The 26,179-nt window shown below is 41.4% G+C and overlaps 1 protein-coding gene and 1 pseudogene across 2 annotated transcripts; one reads left to right on the top strand and one right to left on the bottom strand.

The window, feature by feature from the left end:
• Positions 1-4,499: 4,499 nt before the first annotated feature.
• On the top strand, positions 4,500-13,119 carry LOC143534713 (phosphoenolpyruvate carboxylase 2-like; annotated as a pseudogene). The gene is made up of 8 exons (XR_013135594.1): positions 4,500-5,056; positions 9,969-10,053; positions 10,120-10,280; positions 10,351-10,454; positions 10,521-10,611; positions 10,942-11,096; positions 11,245-12,243; positions 12,727-13,119. The product of XR_013135594.1 is annotated as a phosphoenolpyruvate carboxylase 2-like (transcript).
• A 4,487-nt stretch (positions 13,120-17,606) lies between these two features.
• LOC143534708 (L10-interacting MYB domain-containing protein-like) lies at positions 17,607-18,623 on the bottom strand. Its single transcript, XM_077029138.1, has 2 exons — positions 18,261-18,623; positions 17,607-18,179 (listed from the first exon to the last, which is right to left on the bottom strand). Exons 1-2 carry the CDS (start codon positions 18,612-18,614, stop codon positions 17,631-17,633), a joined length of 903 nt encoding a protein of 300 aa, XP_076885253.1. The 5' UTR covers positions 18,615-18,623; the 3' UTR covers positions 17,607-17,630.
• Positions 18,624-26,179: the final 7,556 nt, after the last annotated feature.

Consider the following 26,179-nt stretch of genomic DNA (forward strand, 5'->3'; position numbering starts at 1 on the left):
AAGGAGCATCCATGTTGGTGCTACCTCTAGGTGGAAATTCCGGTTCCCAATTCAGAGAGATATGATACGATGAGATAATGGCTTCATAGTCAGATCGACGCCATTTAATGACGACGTCGGGAATAGAGGAGTCAACAGTCTTCTTCTTGCTTTTTCCCTTGCCAGACTTCTTGTCGGTCGATGAAGAAGCCATTAAAAGTGCAGAAAATGAGGAAGATGGGTAGAATGACCAAGGGACACCTAATTTATACTAAACGCTAGAGGCGGTTAAATTTAGAATAGAAGTCCCCGAATTAAACGTCAACCAATGAGGAAGTAACACGTCACGCGGGAAGTTAATGTAGTTAGAGCAAGTGGGCGCGTGGGAGACACGCTTGCACAGTCGACAAGACATGCCTGACACAAGCGTCGTCTGGCGTCTGACGAGACAGGTCTGCTGATAGAAAGATCTTACTCACGTCAGGTGATTGGAACGTCAGTCAGAAAGTCAGTTACTTTTCCAGAACAAATTTAATGCTACTCGACAGTAGACCCGCAAGAAAATATCGCGGAAAGATACACCAGAAAAAATGAAAAGTCATAAAAAGAGGTTATCTTAAGATCTCTAAGAGATACGCGGAACAATAACCCGGGGAAATCTTAAAAATAATAAAACCGTCACGAAGAAAATTCAGGCAAAGACAAATAAAGCCTGGTCCGAAAACACCACGACAACTCAACAAAGGAAACCCCAAGGAGTACGCGCAACAATTTTGGACTAGAAAACACACCAATCAAGATAGCAATTTGCAAAAAAGGAATCAAGTGAAGGACGGAAAGAGGCAACCAAAAATGGAATGCATGAAAAAGGACACGCATCACTCATTTATACCTGAAGTAGTAAATGAGGTGGTTGGACAGCTGGAGATCCGTTTCAGAAACAACCAATAAAAGGCAGCCACGAGTCGCGAAACTTAGAAAAATTAAGGCGCCGGCATGCAAAGACATTTATACCCACCTGGAATAAATGAGCAACAATCTAATACGCAAGGTGACATCACCACAGCTAGGGCGTAGACAAGACACCCATTTACTACCCGCCATAAGTACCCCACTTGCTTGATCACCAAAAACAAGAAGCTAGAATAGAATAAGTCCAATAACCCGCAGAAACAACAGCGGAAGCAACAATGGACTAGGGGACTTGTGGGGGTAAGGTATAAAACACTTCATACAAATAACAAGTTAAGATGATTAACTCGCAGAAAGGATAGCTTCCGCGAGGAGGTTACAGACCACTGCAGAAGACAATCCCATAACAATATATGCAAGAAAGAACAGCGAAAGTGTTGCCACAGGAAGGACACGTGGTGGAATACCAATGCGTAGCACCAATTGTTATACGGACGCACGATGGACCAATGAGAAAGGGCCAACGCTGTACTCGCACCAAAAGAAAGAACAGCGAAAGTGCTGCCACGGGAAGGACACGCGGTGGAATATCACTGCATAGCACCAATTGTTGTATGGACGCATGATGGACCAATGAGAAATGGCCAACGTTGTACTCGCATCAAAAGAAATAACATCATTGGCCAAACTATCTAGCCAGTAAAGATAAGCCGTCATGCTCAACCATGATGGGAGAAACTTCCATTGAGCAGGACAGCTGGCCCAACCTTCTCCCCTCTTCAGCTATAAATACATATGCTAGTCTAACGGATAATGGATTCTAATCCTGCGCTCTCTAGCTCCTTAAGATATATTGCAACCACTTACCATACTGATTCTCACGCCGGAGGGTGGTTAGGCAAAGACCCCCCCCCCCTATTCCTCTTCTCGTAACGAGCTCACGGTGTTTGGTTTTGCAGGTGTACGGTATGCCGAAACTTTCTCCTATTCGTAGTGAGATGATGGGTTAAGCGATAAGCTGGATTTATTAATCTGCTTTAATCCATAAACTAATCCATTGGCAAGATATTAGGTTTAACCTCATCGGGTTAGACTTAGTGTTTCTTCAAGTTTGATGCTTTAACCATTCAGCCAATGATGCTTAGTCTCCAAATTTCTCCCAAATTTAAAGAAAAGAAATAATTGCTATCTTCCTTCCTTTTCTCTCTACTTCGTTCATTACAAAAAGAAAACTCGTGAACATGACTTCCCTGTCATTTCCTTTCATATCATTTTCTCTGTCTTTTAAGTTAAACTCAAGAACGTATATGTCACATAATAGTATTTTTTTATATGGAAACGAAGTCATCTTCTCAAATAAACGGCTTGCTTCGTCAAAACTGTGGAAGATATTAAATCGTTGGGATTTATTTGAATTAAAAATTGTTCGTCTTTCAAATTTGTTGTAGAAAGATTGATGTAATTTTATGTTGTAATCTTGTTTTCTTTTATTCGGTTTCTAGCTTCAGGCTAGTGTTTTATTGAAATTTGTCGTTTTATATAAAAAGTACTTTTAATTGTATTTTCCATTAAAAAAAAGTAAAAATCAACTTCAAGAAGCAACCGTCCACCAAATCCATCCAAAACTAATAAAAAAAGACATACTATTACTACACACCCCTAATTAAATAATATAATATTATTTTCTCAGCGTTCCTACAGTTATATTTGAAATAAAGCATTTTTATATTGTCGTAAACTAGGAAGATTCCTGGCGCGTTGTGCCGGGTTGATGTTATTGACAGTCGTACTCATACAACTTATCAAATCGTGCAGTGCGTCTGCAAGTCGAGGTGAATTCGATCGGTGCCTGGTTATGAAACCATTAATTACCCCACCCAAACACACCCCCCCCCCCCCCCCCCCCAAAAAAAAAAAAAAAACTTTGTTAATGCAAAAATACAACAAATTAACAAAACAAAACACGTGTTGCGGTTACGAACCGATGACTCTTCGATTGGTATCTGGTTATGGCCCAAAAATAAATTAAAGCATAAATTTGTACACTCTTTAATATACAACAATTGAACATATTTAAAAAAATTTAAAAACGGATGTGGCGAACAAAAAAAAACGCACGTTGCAGTTGCGAACTAATACGAATTCGTTGATTATAAAATCAAGGGAAAAAAAAGTTATATCAAACCCCCCCCCCCCACACATTACGTTTGCGAACTAACGCGAATTCAGTAGGAATCGACGTTGTCGAGACTAAATCGTACATAGAAAACCATGTGTTGTGGCGGTGAACCGACACATGTTCGGTTGGTATCAGGTTACGACTCCGAAATTAAAGCAATAAGTTAATTCGTTCACACTCAATATACAACAAATTAACATATTTACATAAAAGAGATCATGGCGAAAACAAAAAATATAGACGCGTTGTGGCGTTGACCTGACAAGGATTCATCCAGAATCGATGGACTGAAAATAACTCACGGGAAAAAAAACATTTGGTAGCGACCGCGAGCTGTCATGAAATTGACAGGTATCATTTGACGGTATCATCGATAAAAAACCTCGCATTTTTCGATAGAGAACCGACACGAATTTGAAAATGTAAACAAAATAAAAAGCAAATAAGAAGTTTGGCGACCAATCACGTGATTGCGTCGCCAAACTTCTTAATTATTATATATAATAATTATATAAAGTGTTGGTACCGATAACAACCAAAACATCGTTATCGTTTTTATGGTTTCGATGTAAAACACGAGTCATATCCTTGATACCTTTGTTGGTATAATCACGGATTGGTGGCTGAATTCGTTTTAATGGTCTTTGATCGATTTAAACTTCTCCTTACTAGTCATGTATCTTTTTTTTTTCAGAACGATAACTTTCTTGTTTTTTAGGCTACCAATAGAATACAATTGAAAAGGGTATTTTTAATTTGTTCATGTGGCAACCTTTCACCGATATTCAATTAAAACTAATAATTAACAAATTCATACTAGTAGTATACTACATACATAAATTAGATGTGGCTCAATGGTAGAGCACTCACTTTACTAGTGAGAGGTATGGGGTTCAAAACTCACTATCACCAATTTATATAGGAGATATGAGGGATGACCCTGACTTGCCGGGGTTCGAGTCCTGATCTCACCCGGTTTTACCGGCTCCTCGTTTTCGTGCCATTTGGCGGGCGTGGGGGTCAGGTTTTATCCGGTGAATCCCTCAATAGGTGGATCGCTAGGGGCTCCGTCCGTCCAGACTAGTGTCCGGCTCGGGCTACCTTTAGCCAATGGGGGCCGCGTACGGAGTACCCGGCGTTACTTATAGTTGGTCGTTAAAAAAAAGTAGTATACTACATACCATTAATAATAAATAATATAATATATGTTTGAAGGAAAAGTAAGACGTAATTGGAGGAGATGACGAAGAAAGAAAAGAAAAGAAAAGATGCTCCGATCCGAATGTCGTTACGTTTGATGCGCCAATGATCACTCTGTATATATAAACCCAACAACCCTCAATTGTATCTATTTGAGTCAGTCACCAACAACAACAACAACCAGGTAGGTAGGTAGGTAGGTAGGTAGCAAGTAAAGTAGAGTTTGAGCATGCACATGGGTAATCGGAACTTGGAGAAATTGGCTTCCATCAATACCCAATTGAGGCTTCTGGTACCGGGAAAAGTGTCCGACGATGACAAGCTGGTCGAGTATGACGCCTTGCTCTTGGACAAGTTTCTTGATATTCTTCAGGATTTGCATGGAGAAGGTCTTAAAGAAACGGTATTTGAATGCTATGAACTTTCTGCCCAGTATGAAGCCAGACACGACCCTAAGAAGCTTCAAGAGCTCGGGGACGTCTTGACCCGTTTAGACCCCATTGTCATCCTGAAGGCATTCTCTCACATGCTTAGCCTGGCCAATCTCGCTGAAGAGGTTCAGATTGCTTATCGCGGGAGGATTAAGCTCAAAAAGGGTCACTTCGGTGACGAGGCCATTGCAACCACCGAATATGATCTTGAAGAAACGCTTAAGAAACTTGTTCATAACTTAAACAACTCCCCTCAACAAGTCTTTGACGCACTCAAGAATCAAACTGTTGATCTTGTCTTTACTGCTCATCCGACACAGTCCGTCCGTAGATCTTTGCTTCAGAAGCATGGAAGGTATCTGTACTTTCAATCAGGTATGTGAAGATTTCTATGATATCAAAGGTGTTATATTATATTAAATGTAATCTTTGCAATAGGGAATCGATCCCTATAAATACAAGAAAAAAGAACGAGAAAGCATAATAATATTCAAATACAATTGCGAGAAGATAGGAATAAACTAGGAACAGATATGGTATAAATTATATTTGAATTCCAATACTCCCTCTCAAGTTGGAGTGTAAGTTGACGACACCCAACTTGCAAAGTAAAAAATGAAGTTGTGGACCTCCTAACCCTTTAGTGAAAATATCAGCAATCTGCATTTTAGACTCTATGGAGAAAGGAGTGATCTCGTTACTCTCAACACGTTCACAAACAAAACTACAGTCCATTTCAACGTGTTTGGTTCGTTCGTGGAAGACAGGATTATTCGCTATGTGTCGAGCTGCTTGATTGTCACAAAATAAAGGCATTGATCCCTCTATAGGGACATCTAACTGTTTCAAAAGCCACCGCATCCACAATACCTCGCTAACAGTAGTATCCATGGAGCGGTATTCTGCTTCAGCGGAAGAACGTGATACGACAGATTGCTTCTTTGTTTTCCAAGAGACTGGTGCACCTCCCAAGAGAAGAATGTATCCTGTCCGTGATCATCTTGTGAATGGGCAACCAAGCCAATCAGAGTCACAATATGCGGTGAGGGTATTGCCTCCCTCTTTCGGAAGAAGTATCCCCTGTCCCAAAGTAGCTTTAAGGTAACGGAGTACACGATGAGCAGCATGTAAATGATTTTGTCTCGGGTCGGCAACAAATTGGCTCAAAACATTTACCGCATAAGTGATGTCAGGTCTAGTGGCCTGTAGGTAAAGCAAACGACCAATCATATGACGGTACCTGTTGCTATCAACTTTTGGCTCAGACTCTCCTTTATCAAGCTTCAGATTCGATTCCATGGGAAAAGTAGAAGGCCGACACCCTTCTAAACCAGAATCCTTGAGAATGTCTAAGGTATATTTTTGTTGGCTTAGTACTAGTCCCTTAGTGGTTCGAGCCACCTCAATGCCAAGAAAATTCTTAAGGTTTCCCAGATCTTTAATACTAAACCGCCTATCTAATTCATGTTTCAAAGCTTGGATTTTATGGTGACTATTTCCAGCGATAATAACGTCATCTACGTATATCAAGGTTGCCACAAAAATGCCATTGTGTTTGTAAATTAAGAGGGAGTAATCAGCCCCCGAGTGCTTGAATCCAAGATCAAGTAGAGATGCAGTGAACTTTTGATACCAATTGCGAGAGGCTTGTTTTAAGCCATAAAGCGATTTCCTTAACCGACATACTCTTGTTTCAGTTTCCTTAGAAAATCCTTGTGGTATCTTCATGTAAACTTCTTCATGCAAGTCACCATGAAGAAATGCATTATTTACGTCGAGCTGATTAATGATCCAGTTCTTCTTGGTTGCCACAGCTAGAAGAGTTCTAATCGTGACTAGTTTAGCAACGGGAGCGAAAGTGTCATGATAATCAACACCTTCCTGTTGTGTGAACCCTTTTGCCACCAATCGAGCCTTGTATCGCTCAATCTCACCATTGGGTTTATATTTGACTTTGTATACCCATTTGGAATCGATGGCACGTTTTCCTTTTGGCAAACTCTCAAGAGTCCATGTGCCATTTTCTTCAAGTGCGCGTATTTCCTTTTGCATAGCCTCTTTCCATTTTTCATTTTTCATAGCCTGGCTGAAATTTGTTGGCTCATCATTGGTATTAATGGCCGCTAAAAAGGCTTTATGTGAGTTAGAAAATTTATTGTAAGAAACAAAATTAGATAGAGGATGTACCGTTGAAGAGCTTTGACGTGATGTGGAGCGAGTTGGGTCTATGGATGGGGGAAGCTTTATGTGAAAATCTTTAAACTTGGCTGGTTGGGTTCTGTCCCTTTGTTGTCGTATTGGTGGCTTTTGAGCCTTTCCCTCATTATCATTTAGGCCAACACTATGGACATCAGAAGGTGATTCCATCACTTGGTCAATTTTAGTGTTAATATTATCATCCAGTTCTTGCATATTGTCTGGCCCAATTTCATGCTCAGGCCCAGCATTATCATTTAAGTCACTTAATTGTGATGGAGCATTGCTTGAGGCAGACCCATCCATGTGTTCTTCATCAACCCTCATATTGTCTTTTACTGTGGTTTGAGGTTGGACATGCTCTTCGAAAGAAGGGACATCACATTCAAACATGTCATCGTTTATGTTGAAGATAACTTTATCAAAAGGGAAATGGTCTTCAAAAAATACAACATCTCTTGAAATAATTATTTTTTTACTTTCTAAGTCGTATATCTTGTATCCCTTTGTACCTGATGGGTATCCTAAAAAAACGCCAGGCCTCCCTCTCATTTCAAACTTATCCCCATTTTTGTTCGTGTTCCTATAATAGGCGAGACAACCGAAAACCTTCATAAAATCATAGTCGGGCTTTTGTTTGTGAAGTAGGTCGAAGGGTGTCTTATTTCCAATGGCCTTAGAGGGTAAACGGTTTATGATGTATGTGGTGGTCAAAACACATTCACCCCAAAATTCTTTTGGTAGCTTTGCCCCAAATCTTAGGGCACGAGCCATTTCAAGAAGGTGTCGATGCTTTCTTTCAACGACACCATTCTGTTGGGGAGTGTGCGGGCAAGTAGTTTCGAGAAGAATTCCATTCTCTTTGTAGAAAAATTTCATCTCATTTGATGTGAACTCTCCACCGTTATCACATCTAATTCTTTTAATGTTTTTTTCAAACTGTGTTTTAACCATTCTTTGGAAATCTTTTATATACCCACTCGCTTCATGTTTATATTTTAGTAAATATATCCAAACGGCTCTACTAAAATCATCAACGATAGTTAAAAAATACCTTGCCCCGGTAAAGGAGGGTGTGCGATATCTACCCCAAATATCACAATGTATTAAATCAAAACAATCAACGGATTTAATGGTACCATTTGAAAAGGAAAGTTTCTTGTGTTTTGCCTTGGAACAAGAATCACACAACTTATTGAACAAAGTATTTTTAAGAAAACTAATCTTGTTGAGTTTGTCACCGGAAGCGTGCCCCAACCTCCTGTGCCAAGTTTTATTAGTAACCGTCATTGCCTTTCTCTCGTTTCTGATCATCCCCATCCGATATAGACCTTCCTTGTATTTCCCCGCACCAATCAAGCTCTTCGTGTGAAGCTTCTGCATTACACAAAAATCAGGAAAGAATGAGACAACACATTTCAAGTCATTTGCTAACTTTCCGACAGATAAAAGGTTGCAATTAAAATCAGGAACGTGAAGAACTTTATCAATTTTGGTTCCTCCTTTAAGGATTGCACTACCCATTCCCTTCACGGGCACCTTAGTCCCGTTTGCAATAGTAACGGGAGCTTCAAACTCGCTTTTAGTTTCGTTAATAAGGAAATCCGGATCGTAGGTGATGTGCTCGGTGGCTCCCGAATCCACCACCCAGTCACCATCCTCTTTCCTGTTACCTGCAAAGTTGGCCATACGTGTTGATACATTCCTTTGGTTGGTTGTGCCTCCTGTAAAAGTACTCAAGAACACCTCATATTGTTCCTTTGTAAGACCCGGGATAGGACTTGAACCTGTCTCCACATAAGCAGCCTTGGTGCCTTCTCGTTTCATCTTATTGCCCGGCCACCACACGGGGTACCCTATTCTTTTAAAACACCCTTCCTTGTTATGCCCGTCTTTTCCACAAAAAGTACAGTGGTCAACTAGGTCGTTTCGTTTTGTTTCCTTCATAGTAGCTTTGTCTCGTTTTGGTGTTTCTCGACTACTACTACCTTCACGCCGGTTTGGCAAGGAGACCTTGAAGGCTGCTGATTCAGTTGGCTTTTTTTTTAAGGATATGGATATTTGTCTTTCATCTTCTGCAAAAAGGTGGTAGGCATTGTTCAAGTTTGGTATAGGTTTTGTGGCCAAGATTTGTGTTTTAATGACTGAAAATTCATTATCCAACCCCATGAGGAACTCGTAGAGCCTCTCCTTTTCTTTCGCCTCGTTTACTTTTCTTCCGATGTCACAGCTGCACCCGTCACATGTGCACCGGGGTGTAGGCATGACAGAACTAATATCATCCCACATACTACGAACTTTTGTGTAGTAGGCTGAAACAGACGTTCCGGTTTGTTTTGTGGTTATTAGGGCATGTTTTAACTCGTAAGCCCTAGGGGCACTTTCTTTGCCAAACCGTTCAAGAAGGTCCGACCATATTTCTAGTGCCATTCCGGCATACTTTACACTGGCTCTTATCTCTTTTTCCATCGCGGTAGTGAGCCGCCCTTTTATCATGGCGTCACAACGCATCCAAGGCATGTAATCGGATGACGACTTTTCTGGTTTCTTTATGGAGCCATCAACGAATCCAACCTTGTTCTTGGCGAAAAGAAAATTCATCATCTCTTGCGACCAATCGGTATAGTTGTGATCGTTGAGAGTTTCGTTTACATGTAGTTGCTTCGGGTAATCCGAAGGGTGGACATAGAGTGGCGAGTTGACATCTGGGCCGTTCTCAACCTTGCCGCTGCTACTGGATTCGGTTTTGTCGTTCACCATGGTGTCTGTGGATGAATGATTAGAATTTAGGGTTGGATTTGAGAGTGGTTAAAACCGCTCTGATACCATGAAGATTTCTATGATATCAAAGGTGTTATATTATATTAAATGTAATCTTTGCAATAGGGAATCGATCCCTATAAATACAAGAAAAAAGAACGAGGAAGCATGATAATATTTAAATACAATTGCTAGAAGATAGGAATAAAATAGGATGAGATATGGTATAAATTATATTTGAATTCCAATAGTCTGATCTTAACCAAAACCAACGGTTTGGTAACTGATTCTCACTTATGTGTTTAATTCAGGATTCGGGACTGCCTTGCACAGTTATATGCCAAGGACATCACTCCTGATGATAAGCAGGAGCTGGATGAGGCTTTGCATAGAGAAGTATGTATCAGCATCTAATATATGTTATTTAAACCTTAAATTCTTTATATTTATACATTTCTGTAGATTCAAGCTGCTTTTCGCACAAGAAGGACACCCCCGACCCCACAAGATGAAATGAGAGCGGGAAGGAGTTACTTCCTAAATTCTTACGCCGCGTTGACACTGCTCTCAATGAGCGTCTCCGCTAATACAGTTTTCTTCATGGATGGGTGGTGATCGTGATGGTACGTCTTCCCAACATATATATCTGTCTGATATTTTATGAAAGCTAATTACTTCTCCCATAATGTGCAGGTAATCCAATGGTAACTCCTGAAGTAACACGGGATGTCTGCTTGCTTGCAAGAATGATGGCTGCAAACATGTACTTTTCCCAGATAGAGGATCTCATGTTTGAGGTATGCAAATGCTTCATGTAAATTAATCTTGATAGTTTTTGTTTACAATTGGAATGCTTCTGCCAGATGTCCATGTGGCGTTGCAGTGATGAACTCCGTGTTCGTGCCGAAGAACTCTATAGATCATCTTCAAGGAGAGATGTCAAACACTACATAGGTAATCTATTCAAACAATTAAGGTGATTATTATTCTTATAATGCACTAGAGGAGACAATTTTGACCCATTTACTTTTGAACGGGTCGATTCAGGTTGTGTTGGATCCAATGCACTCGCATCGTAATTAAACCTCTTTCATCATTTTATTCATTCCAATTGACATAATATAATTTGTGTAATCTTATTCCGATTTTCACACACTAATTACTTAAAAAAGTTAATAGTTTTTTGACCAAAGGTGTTTCGGGTCAACTCTGCACGTAGGTCTTAGGCACGTATAAGATGATTATGGTCCTTTTAAAGTTTTTCAATGGTCATTCTTTGTTTAGAGTTCTTGAAACAAATACCTCCTACTGAACCATACCGTGTTGTACTTGGTGATTTGAAGGACAAATTGTATAACACATGCGAAAGAGCCCGCCATCTATTAGCCCATGACGTATCTGACATACCAGAGGAGTCAGTTTATACCAATGTTGAACAGGTATCCCCCGCCCTTTCATCTTAGGATTACAGATGGCAAAAAAAAAAAACTATTTTGTTCCTTTTAACCATTGTCTAGTAATGTTTCATTCCACTAGTTAGGATTCCCCGTTTAAAAATGTCAATCAAATTTCTTACTAATGTTACAGTTCTTGGAACCTCTGGAGTTATGCTACAGATCGTTGTGTGCTTGTGGCGATCGTGTGATTGCTGATGGTAGTCTTCTGGATTTTCTAAGGCAAGTATCTACTTTTGGGCTCTCACTCGTGAGACTCGATATCCGTCAAGAATCTGACCGGCACACGGACGTCCTTGATGCCATCACTCAACATTTGGAAATCGGGTCATACCGTGAATGGTCCGAAGAGAAACGCCAAGAATGGCTTCTATCCGAGTTAGGTGGAAAGCGCCCTCTTTTTGGGCCGGACCTCCCAAAAACCGAAGAAATTGCAGATGTTTTGGATACGTTCCATGTATTGGCCGAACTTCCACCCGATTGCTTCGGTGCTTACATCATCTCGATGGCCACGTCACCATCCGATGTGCTGGCGGTTGAGTTACTTCAACGGGAATGCCATGTGAAACACCCATTGCGGGTGGTCCCACTTTTTGAAAAACTCGCGGATCTTGACGCGGCTCCTGCGGCCGTGGCACGTGTCTTTTCGATTGAGTGGTACCGAAACCGGATCGATGGTAAACAAGAGGTTATGATCGGGTACTCGGATTCTGGGAAAGATGCGGGTCGGCTTTCGGCTGCTTGGCAGCTCTACAAGGCTCAAGAAGAGCTAATTCATGTTGCTAAGAAGTTTGGAGTTAAGCTCACCATGTTTCATGGGCGTGGTGGGACCGTCGGCCGAGGTGGCGGGCCCACCCATTTGGCTATACTGTCCCAACCGCCTGAGACCATTCACGGGTCTCTTAGAGTCACAGTTCAGGGTGGGGTTATAGAGCAATCTTTTGGTGAAGAACATTTGTGTTTTAGAACACTTCAGAGGTTTTGTGCGGCTACACTCGAGCACGGGATGAACCCCCCGATCTCACCGCGACCTGAGTGGCGTGCACTTATGGATGAGATGGCAGTTTATGCAACCGAGCAGTATCGTGAAATTGTCTTTAAGGAACCGCGGTTTGTCGAGTATTTCCGCCTTGTAAGTATTATTACCAATTATTATATTCGTTTCACACACAATCTAAGGGTGTAAATGAGCCAATACTAAGCTGGTTAGATTAGTGAGCTGAGCTTAATCATGCCTGAGCCTAAATATAAGCTTGTTTAATAAACAAGCCTGAGATCGGTCTGCACTTATCGAGCTCAAGCTGGCTTGCAAGCCTAAATGAGCCCTGTTATTTTTATCTTTTATTTGATATATCAAAATATATTTATATAGTAATGGTTATGATAAAAATAACTAAATAATGTGTCATTTTATATATATAAAAAATAATTGGAAATGTCAATAAATTAATTACTGAATATTACACGGGTTGAGATCGAGCTTGAAAAACTATTCACACGACGAGCTTGAACTCTGATAAGTTAACGTGCTAGGCTCAGCTTGGCTTATCATGACAAGCCCCAGCTAAAACATACATACAGCATATCATCTGTATTCTGGTCTTGACCTCTGCAGGCCACGCCAGAGCTTGAGTATGGACGGATGAACATCGGGAGCCGCCCATCAAAACGAAAGCCGAGTGGCGGCATAGAATCACTACGAGCCATCCCATGGATCTTTGCATGGACTCAAACCCAGTTCCATCTCCCAGTTTGGCTGGGGTTCGGAGCTGCATTCAAGCACGCGATTGAGAAAGACGTCAAGAATCTTCACATGCTACAAGAAATGTACAAGGCATGGCCGTTTTTTAGAGTGACAATCGATTTAGTTGAAATGGTGTTTGCCAAGGGTGACCCTGGTATTGCTGCCTTGAACGACAAGCTGCTTGTTTCTCAAGACTTGTGGTCGTTTGGTGAATCTTTGAGAGCAAACTATGAGGAAACCAAGACTCTTCTCCTTAAGGTATGAGTATTCTTTTCTTTTGTCTGGTTCAGGTCAAATGACAGGTTCAGCCATTTAGGTCAAATGAGTATTCTGTGATCCACGTTCAGTTGAAAGGAGTACTGAGTTTAGGTCAAAATAAGTATTCTTATGTCCAGTTCAGGTCAGAATGAGTATTTTCAGTCATATTCTTTGGTTCGGGTTTAGGTCGAAATGTGTATTTTTGGAGCGTTCTTTGGTACGGGCTCTGTTTAAACTGAGCACTTTTTGGTTCAAGAATTTCAACCCATAAGCTCATTTCCCGACTCGTTAGAAATAAAACATAAAGTCATAAACCAACCAATACTAACATCATGCCTTTTGCTGTGTTAGATTGCGGGCCACAAGGATTTCTAGAAGGCGACCCTTATTTAAGACAACGACTTCGCCTTCGTGACTCGTATATCACAACTCTAAACGTGTGCCAAGCGTACACGCTCAAACGGATCCGTGATCCAAACTATCATGTGACACCAAGGCCTCATATTTCCAAAGAGTATACCGAGCAGAGCAGCAAGCCGGCTGATGAGTACATCAAGCTGAACCCAAAGAGCGAGTACGCACCCGGTTTGGAAGATACCCTTATCTTGACCATGAAGGGTATTGCTGCAGGAATGCAAAACACCGGTTAATAAAATAATTAATTTTTTGGGTTTGTTTTGTTTAGGGTTGTTATGTGTTATCTAATGTGTATTAATGTTGAGTCGAACGTTTTCGTTGTCGAGGACAAGGATGTTTTGATGTTTAAGACAAGTGAATGATTGTACTTTTCGAATAAATGGTTCACAATTGGAGTGGTCTTTTGTGCTTGCTCTTTTGGCCGGAATAGGATTGAGAAGTTTAGTTATAATTAGCACAATGAATGTAAAACATTTTGTGTATGTTGGTTTATTAAGCTTTCGCTAACGGAAGTGGTTAAGAACCAAAAACAATCATAAGAGTAGATAGAGTAGCCATAAGATTTTGTGAAGTGGATAAAGAACAAAGTTTATCCTACAATATTCACACTATTAAGTTGGTACTAGCCTTTAAAGTTTAAACCTATTTTTTGTCAAGATGTTAGTGAAGTAAAGAAACCCAAGAACCCTTCTCAAAATAGTGTTATATGATTTGCAAGTAGAAGAACCCCTACCCCAAGGCTTAGGTATATTAATATTTGTGTGCTGTTGCTTTCACGAGTCTTATTTCTATTTCTGCCATATTAAAATAGAACAACAGCCTCTAAAATGTTTCTGTTGATCTCAGTGCCAAGTTGTTCAAGAAGCATAAGAAAATGAGAAAAGAGAGCTAAGATGGTTCATGACGTTTTAAAAACGAGTATTGTAATCAATAATTTTTCTCTCCCTTTCTTCACAACAACGATGTTCCCAAAAGGGTTTTTCTTATGAAAAAAAAAAACATGACTTTTGTCTTGCTAAATATACCTCGAGTGTCATTACCAAATTCGAATTCATTTTCTTACTAAATTAGTCACATCGTCTCTCTACTTGAGTTAAGGGTATGCTTAAACAACTCTTTACTAAACTAAATTCCTACTCCGGTGGGTGTGGACTTGAGGTGGATAAGTTGAATTAATTTTACACCAACAAAATACTTAATAAAAAGGTTGAATTAATTTTATATAGTATAATAATAGTAATAAAAACTGAAAACTTGAAACAACAATCATCAAATGAAAAACAGTGTTAGTAGTGAGTGAGATCGGCAGTAGCAGCAGCTATGGCTTCTTCAAGTGAACAACGTGACAACTTCATCTACGTCGCCAAGCTTGCTGAGCGTTACCAAGGTTAGCTTAATTAATATCACTTGAGGATCATCCCTTGTTTTCATTTCGATTACTAAACTTCTATAATAATTGTGCATTGGAGGTGCTGTTGAATTGAATATGCTCTGAAAATCAATCTTAAGTACTTGTAGTATTAAGTGGATCAAAAAAACTCTCATATTGATTATGCTCATTTGATCTGTTGTTGTAAAGCAGCTGGCGAAACTAACATCTAGTGTTAAAATGGATGTAACTTTTTATCATCCATGATTGGGTGCAGGAAAGGAGATTATTATAGGTACCTTGCAGAGTTCAAGACTGGTCATGATAAGAAAGAGGCAGCTGATCAGGTAAGTAAATGAGGTTGCAATTGGTTTCGTTTTACTTATTTACCATTTTATTATTAATGCTGCAAAAATCTTATATTTATTCTTACTATATATACTCTTTTTAACTAGACGGTAATTAAAAGTTTTGTCAGTTATGCACAATTTCATCTGCACTCCATTTAGATAGGGGTGTGCGTCACTCGGTTTTTAACAAACAAAACTGAAAAAAACGCTTTTTGAGTTTTTGAAAACCATCCGTCTTGGTCTTTTTGGTTTGGACTTGAAGTTTTTGTGCTCAAGACAGAATTGATCCAAATTATTAAATTTGGGCCAAAAACTTTGGATCTAAATCTTTTTGTTGATTAACGATTAGTCAGTTGTTAGACATTTGGGTTACGCTGTTATTAAGTTCTTATAATCTGCTTAAATTCAAAACTAAAAATGAAATTCCATAAATTCGGTTCAGTTTTTTTGTTTTCATTAGATGCAAAACCGAACCGAAAAGTCAGTTTCTACAAAAACATAAAACCAAACTGTCATTTTTGTTTGGATTCGGTTATATCAGTTCGTTTACTTATCGGTTTTTTTCATTTCACACACACCCAAAAAAACAGTTGTTAAATTTTTTTTTTTGTTGTTGCAGTTGGCTTCCACCTCAGCAGAAGGTGAGTTATCATCTACTCACCCAATTAGGTTGGGTTTGGCTTTGAACTTCTCTGTGTTCTATTATGAGATCATGAACTCTCCTGAACGGTACTATTCATCTTCTGTTTTTCAAACTTATTTATACGTGTTAACAAATCACAAAACATGTGCTAAACTTTGTTTCTTTATTTTGGCTTTTTATAAGGGCTTGTCATCTTGCTAAACAATCTTTTGATGAAGCTATCTCAGAGCTTGACTCCCTGAGTGAGGAGTCATACAAAGATAGCACTTTAATTATGCAGCTTTTGAGGGACAACCTTACCTTGTGGACTTCAGATATTCCAGAGGACGGAGGTATTTATCAATAAATCTTTGAAGTTGTTTTATTTGACCAACGAGTCTGACAGAATAGTCGACTTTTATTAAATTTTCAATAAACTAGTGTTTGACAAGTGTTTATTGGCACGACAGATCTCTTCTTCTGCGCTAGATGGAAATCTGTTGCGCCTAGGGGTGTAAACGAACCTAGCCCAAGCCCAAGCTCGGCTTGTTTTCACTTAAAGGAGCTCGAGCTCGGCTCATGAGTTGTTTTTTCAAGCTTGAGCTATGCTCGTTTATTATTTATTAATTGTTTTGTGAACAATTTAATTATTGTTACATATTTTTTTAATTATAATTATAGCATTATGTAATATCTAGTTATTCTGTATAATAATTTTGCATAAACTTAATAGTTTTAACACATTATATAAATAATTTGCTCGTTTAGGCTTTCAAGCCAGCTTGAGCTTTACAAGTGAAGCTTGGGCTTGGGCTGGTAACTGGTTAATTAAACAAGCTTATTTTAAGGCTCAAGCTTGGCTCGATTTATAGCTTTGAATGTTTTGATATCAAGTGCTTATGAGCCGACTTGACTCGTTTACACATAAATTAATACTTTTTACTTATTGGTGTGTCTTTCATTTGCAGAAGATGACAAAATGGAGATCTCCAAACCTGGTGCAGAAGAGGTAAGCCACACTTCATTGGGTAAAAACCATTTGGCAAATTGGGGTCTGGGCAAAATATGCATTTTTATTAATTATATAAATGATTATAAAACTATATTCTAATAATGAATAGTTAGTTTTTTCAATATAAATATTTGCTTTTGGATCTCATTCTTTTGTATTTTCTGCAGTAAGATTGTATGATGACGATCGATAAGAAAGGACGATGTATGTTATTTGTAAGCTTGAATTATGCTGTGATTGGGAATGATTTAGGTTGTATTTGGTTAAAACGGTTTTAGGTCACTTAATTCATTCATATATTTTTCGATTAAATTGTGTTCGGCATTCATGCGTTATGCAAGTCTCCTTCTAGGATGGTCAATTAATATTATTAATAAGCATGTGCCATGTGCGATCAGATGTGTGACATGGCGTTCGTGTGTTATGCAAGTCACGAGCTATCATTATCTCTTTGAGAGCTATTCAACATAACCTATTGAACTCTATATCCTCATCAACTCAATATTCTTCATCATCGTCATATGAATATGAATCAGAGGCGCCACTATTATAAGGTGTAAAACAAATTCATCCTATATAAATATAAGATGTAAAACAATAACACCTAATGTCAAACGATAACAGACATAAGATGTAAGACAATAACACATAATGTCAAACATAGTGTCAAATGATAACACAAATATCAAAAGTAGAACAATAAAGCATAGTGTCAGACGATAAGATATAATGGCAAATGACAAATTATTATTCCATAAGTAACTTAAGGAGCTCCATCTTTGCTTCATGAGTTGTTGGATACATAAAAGCTTCACGATTTTCCATTTTGATGAAAGCACGTAATGCATGTAAATACTCTTTGGAACCTTCCTCGAAACCAGGAAAAGTGATGACAATATTCATGCAATCTGCAATTGTTGGGGAGGGAATATTTGGTGAAAAAGTTTGTGTGCTTTTTGTTGATAAGGCATCTAATACAAGATCTAGCTTAAAAGATGAAATTTTGCTCTTGGTTGAACGTTTGTTGGCAACATCTTTAGACTTCTTCCTTTTACTCAAACTACTTTCAACATAACTAGGAATCAAAGGCTCATCACCTAAACTTATTTCATCATAGTCTCCTTTGCCTTCTATATTTTCTTCATGTCGAACACCGCTCGAATTGCTATCTTTGTGAAATTGTAACGGGGTTACAGTTTCATATCCTAAGATAACTGAATCCCGAAACAAAGGAGCATAATGTGTCTCGAATATGTCCAAATTTACGTCCCTAAATCTGGCAAAGTCTTTATCTACCTACAAGATAGGCAGATTAGTTAATGGATATCATGTTGCAATCCTAACTACAAATGATTAAAAAATAATAGTAAAAGTTACCTTTATTTTGTCCTCCCACCACTCGGGCGATGCATCGATTAAGCTTCTCGTCCCACCGAACTCAGTTTCAAAACTCATTAAGCGGTCATAAAGCTTCCATTCACTTTTCATGCAGCTCCATTTATTTTTAATTTGCTTTTTATTGAGGATTTTGCCTGTTTTTTCGTACATGGTTTTTTCTATATTCTCCCATCCAACCTTGTTAAAGTGAGTACCGGGTCTATTCCCTTTTCTAAGTTCAAGCAGGCACGCATCTATAAACTCCTTGAACATGGCATCATTCCACAATAATTTTTGTTTATTCTTTTTGGTTGATGTTTCACAAGCAAAAACATTTGGGCGGTTTTCATCCATTATATGATACATGGCAACAAATCAATCAATGTATATAATGATGATTCCATCAAGCAAAGACAAATTATCAAGATTCCAAAATAAAAGAGATGAATAATAGAAATTCATCAAACCATATGCCTGCCTCATTTCTGTACGAGAAGACATTATTTATATTGTTTGAACATGCTAATGATCTGGTTTTCGTCAATGAATGTCACTTAACATCATTCTTGTCAATACATACATTACTTAAGTAGATAAAATCATTGCAAATTAAGAAGTTACCTCCCTCTTAATGGTGATAAGGAGAGGTAACCAACCTTAAGACTCTATGAACACGAGGCTACCAATCCACACTACATTAAAAAATGTAAACCCTAATTGCAGATTAGATTGAAGAATTAATTACCCTTTTGTGGTCTGGTATACCAGCCTTCCACCTGTTACAAATCAATCGATTAATATAATACATACGTATATGAAGAGGTAGGTCCCCGCAAACCCAGTTGGACCCGCAAGACACACCTTGATGGGGTACGTCTGCGCAAAGACCAACAGGTTCCGCAAGACCCACCATGCTCAGAGAGATGAAGACCTTACACGCAGTAAGCCAGCTGTTCCCGCAGGAAAGCCTCCCTTGGTACAGTACCCTGCCTGTTCCCGCAGCTATGGGTACAAGCTGAGAAGGAAGGCTACCCGCACTAACAGTAAAGCTACACGCATAAGGCACTAACTCTTAATACTTCAGCAATGTCACCTGAAGAAGGAATGAGCAAGGCGGGAATATTCCCGCCCAAAAGAGCCAGTCCGTATGCTTCTGGAAGATCTTTTGTACTATACCTGCTAAGGTATGAACAAAATAGACAAGATCTGACCAAAGCAGCCCATGAACCAATCACAGGGTGACAGCTCACCGACAATAATACGAGGAGGAGCATGCTCCAGTACAAAATGTCACTATCAGCCGCTGCCTACCCACCAACCCTCATCGTGGCACGTACATAGCCTGTAGTTGGTGGAAAAGGAATAGTACACAGCCGGCCATGTCACTATCAGCTGCTGCCTACCCACCAACCACCAGCATGGCACGTACGTAGCCCACAGTTGGTGGAAAAGGAATATTATACAGCTGGCTGTACCTGCTTGGAAACCTACCTTCGACTATAAATACTCCAACACCTTGGAACGGTATCAGGCAGATCATCTGATATTATCTTATCGTCTCTAGCTATTTCTCTTAATATACACTTATATTCAGAGTAATCTAGTCTGATTCTCACGCCGGAGGGTGGTCACAAGGAGGAACCCCCCCCCCCTTCTCAGTGACGAGCTCACGGTGTCTGTTTTGCAGGTTGAGAAGAATAACCATCTTTGCCGGACCTAACCCTCGTGGGAAACATCTACTTAACCCTAAGATTATCCTTAATCTGCCGGGGTCACTTAGTGTTTCTTCATTGGCGCCATCCGTGCATAAAAGCTAGAACTAATTTTTCTCAGTTTTTTCAAAACCTCTGGAAAGATGGTTAAGGTTACTCCGGTGCCAAGGCCAGCGAGTGACCAAGAAACCCCGGTAACCAAAACCCCAGCTACTGGGGGGAACACCGGCGAGTACACAAATTTTACGAACACTACCCCGGTTACCCAAGCTGGGGCAAGTGCAGTAAATAATCCTCCCCTGGGATTCATTGATACCCAGGTGGAGAGGCAACAGACAAGGCTCCCCCGCCAAACACTTGATCAAGTGAAAGCGTGGGCGGAAGCACGTCAGAAGGAATTCCAAGCGGAGTTGGATGAACATTTGCGTTCACTCCAACAGGCTGACGAATTCGGAAGTACTCGACAACAGCTCAACACGAGCAATGATTGCGAGTACTTGGACGATGATTGGGAGGAGTCCTACAGCGACGCAAACCCTCGTCATAGGGCGAAAGGGAAGCGCAAAGAAACAGACTTCCAACCAAGAAGGAATTTTGGAGAAACCTTCAAACCGAGGAACGCGGGAGGAAACTCACGTGACTTCTCCAAAACCTTTAGACCGACTGTTGCAAATGCGGGAACGTCCAAGTTTGCAAGGGACATTGCGGAAGCAATCGCCCCGAAGAGTGCCAAACAGATGTCGAACATCGGCACTTATGATGGCATATCCGACCCAGACGATCACTTGAACAGATTCATAGCGGGGGCAACCGTCAGCAACTGGACGGAACCCACGTGGTGTTATATGTTCCAGATGACGCTGGTCGGAGCGGCCAGGGCATGGTTTGATCGTCTACTGGTCCACCACATCTATGACTGGGCGGACTTCCAGCACAAGTTCAGCCAGCACTTCAGTCAACAGAGAAAATATACTGAAGAGCAGTGGACGATCTTCAACTGCGTTAGAGAGGAGGATGAATCTTTGCTAGACTTCATCACTCGCTTCAACTCAAAGAAGCTGAGTCTGGGCACCATAAGCGAAGATCTTGTTCGCGCAGCTTTCATCCAAGGCGCCGAATACCCAGAGCTTATCCACACATTGACGGGTAAAGACGGCATGCCATCCACATGGGATGCCATCATGACGGCAGCCAAGCGCTTTACCGAAACGGAAAAGCAACTAGGTCGGAATCTTCCCCAGAGTACAAATCTCTACACGCAAAGGACCAGAGAAAACAACGTCCGGACCGCCCGGCAAAACAAAAAGAGGAAGCTAGGCATTTGGCAGTCAAGGGTAAACTTTGACACCTCATCCAGCTCTCGCCCTCTATTAGGCGGAAGGGATAATACGCACCCATCAAACCGAAACCCCCGATGGACGCCACTCACCAAAAGCATCACAGAGATATTTGCCACCGAGAAACTCCCATGGCCAAAAGCTCCAATGATCCCGCAGCACCACAATGCTGATCAGAGCAAATCCTGTGACTTCCACGGGACAAAGGGCCACAACACCGAGGAGTGTACATCTTTGAAGGATGTTGTCGAAACATTCGTCAAAGATGGAAAACTTGCGCACCTCGTGGCATCAATCAAGAATGGAGGAAGGAATGATAATCGGTACAAGGGCAACGGACGAAAGCCTGTTGACATCAGCATCCACATGGTTCATGGTAACGTCAGAAGAAGGAAACGACGAACGACAGAACCATGTGTGTGGAAGGAAGCTGAAGGGCGCTTCCCGCGAGTGCCAGGAGGGCCCAACAAAGAAGGCCCTATAGTCATCAAAAGCCAGCTGGGGCACTACATCACTTCCCGCACCCTTGCTGATAACGGCGCCTCGTCAACGGTCATGTACAGGCAGTTCTTCGACAAGCTAGACGACGAAGACAAAGAACGCCTGGAAACGGTCTACGCCTCGATTGAAGGGTTCGATGGCAGCACAAACACCCCCCTGGGTATCCTATCTTTCCCCGTCACTCTCACGGACGGGAAACATTCCCGCACAGAAGACGTGGACTTCGTCGTAATGAGGAAGCCACACCACACATACGACATTCTCTTCGGGAGAGACGGGATGGCAAGATTCAACGCCGTGGTGTCTTCAGTCCACGGCATGATGGGGTGGCCAACAGCTGAGGGTGTAGCGATGATCACCGGTATTCTCCAGGTATGCATCGCATCTGTCTCATCTAAACCCAAACCAAAGATGGCCAAACCAACCATCACTGAACCAGAAGAATGGGCCTTCAATGGCAAATACCCTGACCAGGCTGTTACCATTGGTCCAACAATCACCGATCCTACACGCACCTTACTCAAACGCTTACTACAGAAAAATGCTGACATCTTCGCATGGACACCAGCTAACATGACTGGTGTACCTCGAAGTAAGGCAGAGCATAAGCTCAAGTGTGACCCGGCTTTTATGCCAGTCATACAAAAGCGCAGAGTAATGGGGGCGGAACAAGCTAACGCGTGTAGAACCCAAGTCAAGGAACTCCTTGACGCGGGCATCGTACGCATTAGCAGATATCAAACATGGGTTGCAAATCCCGTCATGGTACCAAAATCTAACAAACAATGGCGGATGTGCATAGATTTCAAAGACTTAAACAAAGCATGCCCCAAAGATTGTTACCCGTTACCCGAAATTGACCTTAAGGTAGATTCGTTAGCACCGTTTCGCCTTAAATGCTTCCTTGATGCGTATAAGGGGTACCATCAAATCCACATGGCCATTGACGATCAGGACAAAACCGCATTTCGGACGTCTGATGGCACATTTTGTTATCAAATGATACCATTCGGACTTAAGAATGCCGGGTCCACATACCAACGCCTGATGGACAAAGAGCTTCATGCCCAAATTGGGAGGAACTTGGAAGTCTACATGGATGACTTGGTCATCAAAAGCCCTGAGCCAGAAGCGATGTTGAAAGACATCGAAGAAACTTTCAACACGCTCAGAAAGATAAACATGAAGCTCAATCCGAGCAAGTGTTCCTTTGGGATGGAAGAAGGGAAGTTCTTAGGAGTCATTGTTACTAAAGATGGCTTCAAAGCGAACCCTGAAAAGGTCGAAGCCATTATCAAAATGGAATAACCTACTACCATCAAGCAAGCTCAGACACTGAATGGACGACTAGTCGCACTTAACCGCTTTTTGGCAAACCATGCGGATAGGTCGTTCCCATTCATGTAAACATTGAGAAACTGTTTAAAGAAAACGCACTTCTGCTGGACACCAGAAGCGGAAGCAGCTTTTCAGGAAATTCGGTCACGCTTGATCGAACTTCCAACGCTCACAGCACCAGAAGCGGGGGAGGAATTAATCCTATACCTTTCCGCCACAGATAGAGCAACCGGGGCAGTCCTGCTAGTAGAGCGAAAAGGCATCCAGATGCCAATCTACTATGTTAGCCGTGTCCTAACAGACGTAGAAACCCGGTACTCTACCCTGGAAAAATTAGTCTTAGCACTTGTACAGGCTTCAAGCAGGCTAAGACGATATTTCCAATGTCACCCAATCACCATTCTCACCAACTTCAAACTTGCAAACGTTCTAGGCAAACCCGAATTGTCAGGACGCCTAGCCAAATGGGCAATAGAATTGGGAGAATACGCGATAAAGTACAAGCCAAGACCAGCCATAAAAGGCCAGGTCTTGGCCGACTTTATTGCAGAAGTCCCCGCTTCGCGGGAGAAAGAGTGCCAGGAGGAGGCTCAACCCTCTCCAGCACAGGACATCGATGATGTCTGGCGACTCTACACTGATGGAGCAGCCAACAACGAGGGTTCAGGCGCAGGGTTGAAACTAACCAACCCAGCAGGCCAAGAATACACTTACGCTATTCGACTGGATTTTCCAAGTACGAATAACGAAGCGGAGTATGAAGCATTCTTGGCCGGGCTGAGAATTGCGCGTAAGATGGGAGTGAAAAACTTGGAAGCCCACGTGGATTCCATGTTAGTAGCCAACCAAATAAACGGGATGTACACGGCCGTGAACGACACAATGGCCCTGTACCTCGCATAAGCAAAAACCCTTATGCGCGATTTTAACGATTGTAAAGTCATACACGTCAAGCGTAGCGAAAACAAATCTGCGGATGCGTTAAGCAAGCTTGCATCATTAGCCTTCACCCACTTGGGAAAGGACATCCTCATTGAACTCCTTGGAGCACCATCAGTCCCGCACAAGGAAATCTGTGTCATCCAAACCGGCACAGAAACATGGATGACACCAATAATAAATTACCTTGCGGCGGGTATACTACCAGAGTCAAAAACACAGGCAAGAAAAATACGCTGTAAAGCACTGAACTATCAACTCATCGATGACATCCTTTACAGACGTAATTTTCTTGGCCCACTCCTAAGATGCGTGGACAACCAAGATGCTGGCTACCTCCTAAGGGAAGTGCACGAGGGCATCTGTGGAGTACACGTAGGTCCACGCGCTGTTGTAGCTAAGCTAAACAACGCGGGATACTTTTGGCCGGGGATGCATACGGATGCGCTGGCATACATCAGAAAGTATAGGTCTTGCCAACTCTACGCACCCAACACGCATCGCCCGAAGAATGAACTTGTTCCAGTCACCTCTTCATGGCCATTTCAGAAGTGGGCCACCGATGTGACAGGCCCATTTCCCACAGCAGCAGGGAACGTTCAGTTTCTAGTGGTAGCCATCGACTACTTCACCAAGTGGATAGAAGCAAAACCCTTAGCCCAAACAAACGCAAAACATATCAAAAAATTTATTTGGGAATTTATTATTTGTCGTTTTGGACTTCCACAGAATTTGGTGAGCGATAACGGCACCAACTTTGCTGACAAGAAGCTACAAAAGTGGCTGGAAGAACTTCAAATCACCCACACCTTTACCTCAGTGGCGCACCCGCAGGGTAATAGTGAGGTGGAAAGAGCAAATAAGAGCATCGTCGACGGCATAAAGAAAAGACTCTTGGAACACAGATCCGGCTGGGTGGACGAAGTTCCACACGTCCTTTGGGCAAACAGAACGCTGAAAAAGGCAAGTACGGGAGAAACCCCGTTCAGCCTCACTTATGGCACTGAAGCCATGGTCCCGGTCGAAATTGGTCTACCCTCACCAAGGGTCTTGACTCAGCCAGAAGACAATGATGCAGAAAGACGGTTAGACCTTATGCTAACCGAAGAATGCAGAGACTTAGCCGCAGCGCGTGAAGAGAATTACAAGCGACAAATGCAAAAATACTACAACACGCGGGTAAAACTCTGCAACTTCAATGTAGGAGACTACATATTGCGTAACAACGAGACTTCGAACCAAGAGCGCCCAGGAAAGCTGGCCCCGGTCTGGGAAGGACCATACATTATCAAAGAAGTTTTGGGAAAGGGCGCATACCGGCTCGAAAGGCTCGATGGCACCACCATCCCAAGAACATGGAATGGAGCTCAATTACGCAAATGTTACATGTAGATCAATTCCAAACTTGTAAAGAAAAGGCCTAGAGCCACTTCTAATGGAAATGATTCTCCTTTATCACATTGTGTTGATAGCCTTACCTTTATACTTATGAACTTTCCACACTGATATGCCGGTATTCACCGCATAAATAAGTGTGAAAAGAAGTAAGTCGTTGCGTGTGAAAGGCGGCAAAACCCGCATAAGCATAAAAACGGTAAAAATTTCTAAGGAAAAGATGAGAAAAACCTTCACGCATGTCAGATATAGGTAAAGTTTAGCCATCCTACTAAGTGAAAGTGACGGTCTTACCCGCACAATCACGAAAGAGGAAGCAAAACTTTAACCTATTATCTGCCACGTTGAAAGGTTAACTTATCCAAAGTTCTCAAGAAATTGCTAAGTTAAACTAAAATATGCGTGAAACAAAACATATAAGGTTTACAAGGCAAGGCATTAACAAATAATTTATATTCCATAAAAATTCAAATATTACAAGAATTGTTGGGCATATACCCGCATACAAAAATATAAATCTATTCTAACAGTGGGAAGGGATCTAAAGGATCAAGCTTCAGGACCACTCCCGCTTGAACCCGCACCATCAGTTGAGTGTGGCGGTTCAAGGAAAGCCTTGAGAATAGCTAGCCCATCATCAGCAGCAGCAATCTCGTTCACCTTCCCCACCACCGGATGCGGGAAGGCAGCATACTGA

Source organism: Bidens hawaiensis, unplaced genomic scaffold (assembly GCF_021521415.1).
Source record: "Bidens hawaiensis isolate Kalapana, Puna unplaced genomic scaffold, B.hawaiensis_p1.1 tig00010301_1, whole genome shotgun sequence".
Lineage (NCBI taxonomy): Eukaryota > Viridiplantae > Streptophyta > Magnoliopsida > Asterales > Asteraceae > Bidens > Bidens hawaiensis.